Genomic DNA, 10,625 nt, shown 5'->3' on the forward strand with positions numbered 1-10,625 from the left:
AGGTATCTATGCCTAGTTTCTTTATAATAAGCAGCTTCTTAAACAGAATATTGGAGGAATTGAGAACGCAAGTCTGCATTTAGAATGAAACTCATCGGTCAGTTTTAAGTGGCAATTGAAAATAATTGCTCCCTGGAAAAGGATTTGTCATTCGTTTGATGAGCAGGTTGAAAGGATATTTTCGTCACTGTATCAAATTTATATTTTGTGTTATTGGTTTCACCTTTGGCACCCAAGGTCTTCATTTTTAGACGTTATGGAGGGAGATGTCAAAACAATGGCGGGAAAAGTCTAAGTTTTTCCATTTTTGGTTGAAATCATCGTATGAATTTGTTGGCAGTTTTGAAAGTACGTTAATCTTTTTCCCGTGTTTCTACTTCACCGCGTCAATATTTTAATGAAAGAGGCTCGTTATATCTGTCAACGCGCATCGTTTAAAAAACATACTGAAACAATTACTTGCCGTACTTCTCTTCAAAAGTGTCCTTTTACACAACACCAAGTTTCCGATTAGCGAGCTTCGTATTTTTCGCCAATCTTCTACTTCCCATGACATCTTTGCCATCCGAAGCCAATTTAATACGACTAAACCCTTCTCCCTCGATGGTAATTAAGTCTCTTGCCTATCTCTCCCTCCCTCTCTCTTTACCTTTCGTATATCCCTTTTCCTCACTCCCCCGCTTAAAGCAATTCCGACTCCCTACCGTTCTGTAGGCACAGCGATTCGCATAGCATATAGTTAAGGGTGGGGATGATGGAGGAGTCTGAGGGTGTTTAAATATAGGGCGGGAGGTGAGAGGCAGGGAAGTGAACGGATGGCGGGGAGACGGAGGTGAGGAGGTGGGAGAGTGAGGCGTGGGGCAAGGGAGAGCTTAAACACTCTAAGCCCCCTCTCGGTTCGCCCGCGCCTCAAATTCATCCAGCCAACTCATCTTTCCCCTCCTGGTCTCGCCCCCAACATCGCCGGCACCATCTTCATCACAGGGTTTCATATAGAAAAGGTCAAACATATGCCACGGTACTTTGATCTGGCTGGTTGATTGGTCGCACCCCCTCCAGCGAACCCAAATATCCCTGCATACGACGCCTGCCTCTGCCCGGGACGACGTGCTACGATGATAGAGTTGTTTAAATCAATTGATGTATTCAGTTCTTAGTGACTGTAGCCGTGCTAGAGTACTCACTTACCACCATCTACCTCCGGCATTTGTTGTACCTATTTATCTATGGAGATTTTCGGGTACCGAAGCTAATTTTCGGCCAAGAGTATATGTCTGGGGTTGGGGACTGTCCATATTCTCTGGCACACCCTGAAGGAGGGGAAGAGATTGGGAAGAGCGCAATAAGTGGAGGAAAGAGGAACTGTATGAAGTGTGACATCTTACGGAATTCTCCCAAATTTTGCAGAATAGGCTCGCCTGAAGGTATAATATAGTTTATCGTAGGTTGGGACCCAAAGGGATAATATTGCATCGAATTTGAAACTTTAAAGTAAAGTGGGCTCTGAGGCATAAGTATGTGGTGTACGAGTTTGAAAAAGGGAGGCTGACCGTCTGTGAGGAGTCAAGTTTGACATGTGGAAGAGAGCTGCCAGGAAGGATAAAAAAATGTGACCTACTATAGGTTGCTCTCCGTCAAGAAAACGATAGCAAGCATCACTTAGTGGAAATCTTTCATATTAAAACACGTTAATTTGGTTTCCACGTATATTTTATTTTTCACGTCCGCGGTTTCGGTTCGCATCACAGGGTTTCATATAGAAACAGTACAATATATTTGGGAAACAAAGTTACTTCTCTTAATATCCTATTCTAAATTACTTTTTTTCTTTTCGTTAGTTACACATTCATGTTAGTTTTTAATGAAGTATATATTTATAAGAAATAATAAGAGACATTGCGATTCATTCGTTATCATTATCTGTGCAAATGTGTTTTCCTTTCCACGTATTATCGTCGCATAAGACGAGAATTCTAACGTATTTCCTAGCTTTTTAACTAAGCCAGTAAAATCTTCGAGCCTAGATGATGCTACAGTGCAGTGAAACCAGTCGACAGTAATAAATTCATTCCTGTGGGAACGCGAAGTCTCTTTGATTCTTCCTTAGTGCTTGACAAATGGATTTCCACAAAATATCGGCATCAACTATCTCTCAATATGAATTTACATTATCTAGAGCGGTCAAAGAATTCAGCTGCCCTTGGGTACAAGTAGATGGAGTGCTGGATGAGCTGCCCTGGTTTTGGGAAATGATTACCAAATTGCAGTTTTACGAATAAAATCGCTATATATGTAAATGGTCTTATTTTAATATTTAATAATGTTAAAGCTTTATCAAGCAAACACTTAGCTTAGCTCATTGACTAGATTAATTCTTATTTATTAGTAAACTATTTATTTGCATGCTAAAACCTTTCGGCGATCGACACGGTGTGAGTACTTAGTTCCGTTTCTGTGGTAGCTATATTTACATTACTTTTACTTTTCGTCTATACTCCCATGAATATATTCGTGGGAATGGCCTGCCCATAATCTGTGGTTTTTTAATCCAATTTAGGAATATAAAAATGAAAAGTGCTCTGTAGTGGTCATTTGTGGCATTTGAGGGCTTGGGATCTTAGGGAAAAGAAAAGCGGAGAAGAAAGATAATGACTGCGGCGATGACATACTGTTAATTTAATTTTCCAGAGTTGTGAAGAGGCTCATACGTAACGTCAAAGAACAACGCCTTGCATTTAAAATAATTATGCATATACACAATTAAAGACGAAAAACCCGTTATATGGCGAAAAAATATTCATTCACTTGGATATAGACACTCGAACTTCAATATATATATATCTATGATCTGCTCGATTTCATCTTCCACCCCTCTCCTGTGTTTGTCTTTTGAATGTGTTCCTATCCCTTTTCCTTATATCTATATCCATGTGAAATTTATTTATATATAGGTCGAGCAGGAGAACCCTATAAAAACACAGGAACAAAAATGTAACCCGGTCCTTTTCAGTTGTTGGAAAGTGCATGCCACTAGTTGTCTCCTCCATTCGATCCCAATTTAAAGTTGCAGTTGTCTTCATTTGAGCTCATATGCAGTTCTGTTTTCCAAGCTGATAAATGGGAATCCCAATTGAATGGAGACACCATGCGTCACTGCCGAGCGTCACGCCCGCATGTAAATCACTCTCATTTTCTCCGCACGAAAAGCTAAGAGTGAAGGCACAAAAATAAAGGATTGTTTTGGTGCGGCGTGCACGACCTCGCGGTGGGAAGGGTGAGGATATAGAGGGGATATGATTGTAAGCCTGCGAATGACCTTCCTCTTCGTCCTCCCTCCCCTTTTAAGCCACTCGGCATTGAGCTTTGACCTGAGGGAGGAGAGGGGAAGGAAGAGCCTTCTGCGCGTTCGGGTATGTACTGAACGTACCAAGGGCGCTGACCTGCGCCACGCGTGTCGAATCGCGACGCCACCGACGCGTCGGCGAGGCGTCGGAGAGCGAAGTACGTGATTGGGCCGATGTGTGAGGTGGCGTAACGACGCTGGAAGACCGACGGGTTTTAGTTTCTCGAGGGGGGAGTGGGTAAGTGGACAAAGCAGAGCAGTGCGGGGGGATGGAGAGGAAGACAGAGCCAGGTCTGGGAGGTTGCGTGGAGACGGGAGGTCGCAGTTAGGTTATCCTTTCCCACTCTCGGGACGACGCGAGATGTGATTCCGATAGCCGGGGGCTGGGGGGGGGGCGGTAGATGAGGAGCTCTCTTTCTCTCCCCACCGCCTCTTTTAAGGCAGGCAGCAGCCCACCACTCACAGTTAGCCCGGTGGGGGTGGAGGAAAAATGTCATGTCTGTCATGAAAAAATATGCGACAACAATGAGGTGCAAGATTGGATGGAAAGACTTGGACGGAAATTCTCCAGTTTTTATGATTTTGAAAGTCATCATTTTTCGCCTGCATAACATTTCAAATGCGCCAAACGGGCGATTAGAGAGGGTTGCTGAGACAACGGAAATGAAAATAGGGCGAAAAATGGAAAAGGCAGGTAAAGGAAATATTCTCTAAAAAATTAACATGCTTAATTGGATAAAATTTAAATGTTGAATTTGAGTCATATAAATTGTCCACGAGTGAAATTGTCGGTAGTTATGGAAGTAATGAAAACATTTCGGACGTGATGCTTCCCGCCGTTAAAACAGATTCAATTTTTTTGGCAGCATTAAAAAGCAGTCATCACAAAGACAACTATTTTTTTGATACTTATCATTAAGTTTTTAGGAAAACATGCATACAATGATTTTGACCCTTCAGTGCAATCCTCTATTACCATGTTACCAAAATTCCATTAATTTCACGTTTTCGGGAAAATGTGTGTACAAGGATTTTCACCCTTCAGTGTATACCCTATCACGCCTCGAAAAATTCCATTTATTTCACCTTTCTGGTTTTTATCGTATTAAGAAAGGAAAGGTTGTGAACCCTATATTTCTGACTGATATTATAGAGATGGAGTTTTGAGTGAATTTGTTGTTTTTCTTCGAATGATGAATGTTATAACGAGGCCAATACTTGGACAACATATCATAGAATTAAATTGAGTTTCAGAATTGAATTCAGTCGCTTGTCAATTGCATGGTGAATGCACGGTCAATGACTCCACCGCAATTGAACTGAGGTCAATATTGAATTTGCTCCTTCCAATACCTGGAGCAAAAATTTATGAAAGAAAAATACGTTTATATTTTAAAGTAAACAAACTGAAAACACTGAGAACATTTATGTTCATTCTAGCATACACTATATTTAATGGCCTGTAATGGGAAAAATACGTGCGAAAATGTAAATATTTGACGAAATAGTTTTAGAAAAAATGTTATGCAATAACATGTGCTATAACTCATGCAAATTTAACAAAGCGCGAAGGCTCACCAAACTTGATAATATATGTGTAAGTTAATAAATTTTTAAATGATTAGTACTCACGAACATATGTACTCGTAATGCGCGAATGTTATCCCATTCTCTCCATTTAAGTTTTTGTAACAAATTAATCTTGAAAAATAAATATAATTCGTATTTTTAGCTTGTGTTTAGTACATATAGGTTTTTTGTGATCATTGATTTACATACTATAAATAATTGTGCAGTAATTATTATTTCTGGAGGCGATCCGGAAAGCTTGCCGAGTGGTCCGCCGTTGGAAATACACGCAAAACATATATAAAATGTAAATTGAGGTAAGACCTCTGGGAATGCACCTTTCAGAGAAGAATGTCATAAACCTAATAATAGTAAGAGGAAATACCTTCATCATCGAAAATATCTTGGAGTTTTTCGACACCTCAATTATATAGATGTATCTTATATTATATTTCTGGAAATATTGTTCATGAGTGTCCAAAACATTTGTATCTACCAATGCAAATGTACTCAATGGTGATACAAATTTTAGAATTATATTTTACAATAAATGCAGTACCTTAATTTGGCTTCAGTTGGACGATACACTGTGATTTTTTATATAAAGCGAAATAAATTTCCCATCAGGTGGTGGCGATGAATAATTATTAGTGGTAGGCCTTTTCTTTATATTCATAATACTCGAGATGGAATTAGGTACATTCCCATTGGAACTCTTTGGTAGGAAAATATTGATTTCCTACTTATGATTTATATTAGCAGCTCTGTCAAAAAATAGTTTTTGATTTGGCTGATTTTGACCTTTTTCAAGCAGTAATCACAATTAAAGAATATTTAAAAAGAATTGCATGTCAAGAAAATAAGTACACTTGTGAGAGCTGCATATATACTTGTGTGTGTATATGTATGTATGTATATACTATATATATATATATATATATATATATATATATATATATATATATAGATTTTTATCGTATTTTAGAAAACATTATCTATAGAGACTTCGAAATTTTTATTTGGCTTGGCATTAGGATTAATGATCGAAAATGTACACCTTTTCCTTGTAACATTGTTTCTGTGTCTCCTTCAACCACGGGCGTCGTGACACAGAGATGATGCGTATCATAGACGCGTTATGCGAAATAATACCAAGTCGGTTGTTGAATGATCCAACAGAATCGATTGACATGAAAGTTTTTCACAAAAGAGTTCTCTCAACTTAAACGAGCACTCGCTCGAAATGCGAAAACGATACCCGCGAACTTATACCGCACTTGACACGGCAGAAAAAATATAGACTTCACTCGTACCCGGCCATTTCGGCGCAGATGTTGAAGTACATTTCCTTTCTCCTATCTCTACCAATCCCATTTTCCCCCTTTCCCTTCTCGAACCCTCTCCATCCCGTTCCCTCCTTTGCGCGAAGCGAATACACGTATTTCGGGGGAGGGGAACCGCGCATGAATCGGCCTCCCAGAGACGGAAGGGGTTTTCGAATTCCAGGGGCCCGATGAGGTTCCGGGAAAGACCGACGAGCAGGGAGCCAGCGGGGGGTGAGGGAGAGGGGCGCGGAGGAAGCGGAGGGGGACGACGGGGCGGTGTCCTCGCCGCCGCCGCCTGCGGGTGTTCGGGGGAGCGGGGTGCTAAGGGGGAGGAGGGATTCGGTGCAGGAGGGTGCCGCTCTTGGTGTCGCTGTGTGACGTAACGAGCGCGCGGAATAGCCTTGGCCACTGAGCGCTCGCCGACGCCAGCCGACCCCTTCCACCTCGATCCGAGCGGCATTTTGCGCGTTCACGTGTGTGTGTTTGTGTGGTCGGGATGCCAGTGAGGGAAGGGGGGGAAGAGATGGCAATTGAGAGAATGTCCGGAATGGTGTTTTCGTCGATTTGACTGGTGTAGGAGCCACCCAATTTCGATGGATGAATCCGTAACTTATTTTGGGTCGATGACCTATCGTAGAAGGTTATTGATGGCGACTAGAAAATAGACTTCGGAGGAAAATGCGAGGAAATACGGAGAAAATACGAAAAATATTCGTTACACGTATTTCTGCTCCTTAGATACTTCCGTGAAATCTTAAAACCCGAAAAGTCTACAAATATGGCGTGAATATCACGTATAGAGGATCTTCAACGTAAAAACGGAAGCTGCTTATGCAATGATCATATGAGATAGTTTCCGTTTTGTAAACTTTCTAATGGAATTGATTTATAAATGAAGACAACAAAAGCCAACGCATAGGCCAAAGCATACTCATGGGTAGAATCAATATGCCATTTATGAAGGTGAGACGGTAATATTGGCCCGAAAAACAATTACTGCCCAAAATCCTATGCAAATGGTTAAATATTTAAAAAATGGTATATCTCTTGAAAATATAATATCTCAGGCCAGTGAGTAAGATATTATTTATATATACTCTTTTTTGTGCAAATTTAAACTCTAGAAGAGGAAACCCTAATCATTTTAAATGTAAAATTTAACGTAAATTTAATTATACCTCTGCATTACTACACCTTGATTAACTCAAAATTGGCGTAATCTGGCCAAATACTAGTTCATTTTAACATTATTTTCATGAAAATAAATCTCGTATTCAATGTTCTGTATCACTTTTGGAAGTGGGTTTTTTGAAGGAGATTCACTGGGAAAAATTACTTAGTTAAAAAGTAGTAAATAACTAATTAAACAAGGAGAGGTTCATAAATGTTAAAACAAATATGACATTGTCAATCGAAATGTAAGATTTTCGAAGTATGCTCGAAAATGATGGCGAAAAACTTAAATATTCAGGTCGCATATACCATGTTTCGTTCAAAAAGCATCGCAGGTCAACTTTATTGTTAATGTAATACTGTTTTTCTACAACACGGAAAATCACCGTGTTCATCTACATTCAAATGCTAAGTAACCTCTCCAACTATAAGCGTGGCAGTATAATTTATGTATAATTGTTCATTCGTGGAACGAGAATGAATCTAGAGGGTGAGAATTTCCACTGCCACTGTTATCGGACATGACGATGGGTTCCAAACTGCGCACGTTACTAGTTTGCACTTATTTGACCTCTCCCAGTACTAACTCATGTAAAATCGTGACAGCATCAAATAATTGCGGATGTTGAGGTATTGAATGCGTAGTTCTCCACCCAGGCCACATTCAAGGAATTTTTAAGGTGTTGGTTTGAGTCAGGGTGAGAGGGCAGAGATTTTCCCGGAGGAAGAGCATGAAACCCCTAGGGAAGGGGCAGCTAGTGGAAGGGGAGAGGTGGGCATCCCGTTGGGAATGGGGAGGGAGACTGGAGGAGGTGAAATGAAAGTCGTCTGATACCCGTGCGGCACGAAATGGAGTGAGTGGTGTGTTAAGGTCACGCGAGGGAAAATTAAACATGGTACACCTCCAATAAAAGCTTTTGGAGTCACTTCTTCCCACCTCTTACATACAAATTAGAATCTCACGGAGCTTTTCCATTTTTACGGTTGTCGCAGATTTTCACACCATAAAAATGATAAAATGATTTGTCAAATTGCTACCATTATTAAATCAAAGAGTTACGGCAGCGCACGCGAAAGCCATATGACAATAAAGACTCAACTTAATAATCATAACGCCTTAAACTGCGTTTCGTGATGAAGTGAATCCTTCTGTTTTCAACAGCTTTAATTGCACAAATTATATTATTTACTATAATTTGTGAGAAAATACATTTTAAAATCATAATACATCACTTTCGCCCCATAATGAGGCATCTTAATCAAAAGGGGTATTTTTTCTTATGAGTTTTTCGAAGTACCGTCTCTTGCGAACCATGGTTCTGTCCTTCAACGGACTTAGCTTACACCTCCCCCTTCCAGGCAGCACCACTTTCCGTCCTTCTCTAATCATCTACACAATCATCTCTTGCTTCTCGTTCCCAATCCGACCTCCTAACGCCCCCTCCTACCCAACCTTCCCCAACGCCCTCCCGCCTGGGGAGGGATCCCGGGATTCGTAAAAGGGTGCGCGATCGCATTTCCCACGACTCCCTCGATATGCCCACCCATATCGCTCCCTGTCCTGCCCCTTCCCTTTCCGCCAGAAATTAGTTCGCGGCGAAGCTCGCGTCGCACGTGACGGCTGCGAGGGTTAGAGCGGGGCAGAGTTGGAAAGGGGGGGTGCGGGACATGGAAGCGGCGAAGGACCTCCGCGGAATCCCACGTCGACGTGGAATGTGGGGTCTCCATGAGAGGGTGGGGGGCTCGGAGTGTGTAACGCGGAGGCGGTCGGATCGTCGCGTGCCCTCGGCGCCCTTCGCGTGACACCTCCGGCCCAAGCGTCGCGATAGGAGTGAGTGCTTTCCCTTTACGAGTCGGCTACCGCACGCTCCCATTCATCTCGCGCCGTTCTCCCAAGCGTGAGCTCCCCCCCCCTTTCTATCGCACGTCCCTCCCTCGTTACCTTTCCCGTTCATCCTACAACCCCCTCCCACTCCACTCGCTCACTCCCTCTCGTGGGTCATCGAGGGTCACGCACGCAGATTCGACGTCCCGGTTCAAAATTTCATGAGGGACGGAATGAGGTGGTGAGGAGGGGAAAGGGAGTGAGGAAAATTCGCGCGCGCGAGGGCAAAACGTAGCTAATGCCACACTACTACGAAGACTCTCAATGGGCGCAGGGCATGTGTGCGTGGAGAGGGGCGAGGAGTTAGGGAGAGGGCGTTGTTTTTTTTCTTTCATTTCGGCGGGGTTTTTGGTAGGTTGACGGGGGAAAAGGGGAAATGTGAGGGGTCGAGTCGGATGTGGCCCCGTTTTGCGCGGGAGCATGCTCTCGCCACCGAATCCCAGCGATCGATCGCCCTCGGGTTCCTTCGACTCCCGCTCGGTTTTCCGGCGCGTGGGGCGCACGCCGGGCGTTCCGACGCCGAAACGAAAAGCAGCATGACGCAACTACGCCGGCACCGCGCGGGAGGAGACCACGCCGCGCGATTCGGTCTCTCCCAACGTGGGAGGATACATCCGAGGGGGGAGGGGGTGACTTCAACGTTCGGCCAAAGAGAGCAATGTAAGGGGAAAAACAGAAAAAAAAGTATTAAACACTTTGGCTCCACCGTTCAGTTAACACTGGTCGGACCCGGCGCCTGGGTACGTGGACGATCTCCTGCAAGAGCATATCGCCCCTCTAAAGACTACCGAGTGTAATGTTTAAAACGGATGCAGGAAAAACTCACCGTGCGTTTGGCGGCCATTCCGATACATCTCTCGCAGGGTCCCTCCGCGACCATGTCCCTCTGAACACTGCGCCCACGAGAGGCTCGGAGACGGAGCATGCGCGCTGGGAGGGGTGGGGTTCGGGAGGGGCCTCGGAATAGGAGAGGGGGAGGTTACGGCGGATGGCGGCGGAAGCGACGTCTTCGGCCGAGACCCCCATTCCAACCCCCGAGGCCTCGAGCGCTACCGTCCCCACCCCCGCCCATCGATTGAAAGAGCGGCCTACGTGCACCAGTGTACGTACTCCCCCCTTCCGTAACTTCCCCTCCCCTTTCCCCTTACCCCTCCATGCGGGACCCCGTCCTTCAACCTTTCCACTCCCCACCAATCCTTTTCACCCCTCAACCTCCACCGCACACTGCCCCCGCACTCAACCCCCTCCCTGCAAGCGGCGCGGTCCGGGCATTATTATTATTGCCTTTTTTTCGCCATCGTCTCGCTTCGACCTTAAAAGGTCGAAGCGA

General features: G+C 43.8%; 1 protein-coding gene across 1 annotated transcript in view; it reads right to left on the bottom strand.

Annotated features, from left to right (window-relative positions):
* sbm (L-type amino acid transporter sobremesa) overlaps positions 1–10,174 on the bottom strand; it is a 78,470-nt gene extending 68,296 nt beyond the window's left edge. The window contains exon 1 of the mRNA XM_071591599.1: positions 10,122–10,174. Coding sequence (XP_071447700.1) covers positions 10,122–10,149 — 28 coding nt within the window. The 5' untranslated portion in view covers positions 10,150–10,174. The remainder of the gene's footprint in view (positions 1–10,121) is intronic.
* Positions 10,175–10,625: the final 451 nt, after the last annotated feature.

Source organism: Hetaerina americana, unplaced genomic scaffold (assembly GCF_022747635.1).
Source record: "Hetaerina americana unplaced genomic scaffold, ioHetAmer1.1.p SCAF_1, whole genome shotgun sequence".
NCBI classification, from domain to species: domain Eukaryota; kingdom Metazoa; phylum Arthropoda; class Insecta; order Odonata; family Calopterygidae; genus Hetaerina; species Hetaerina americana.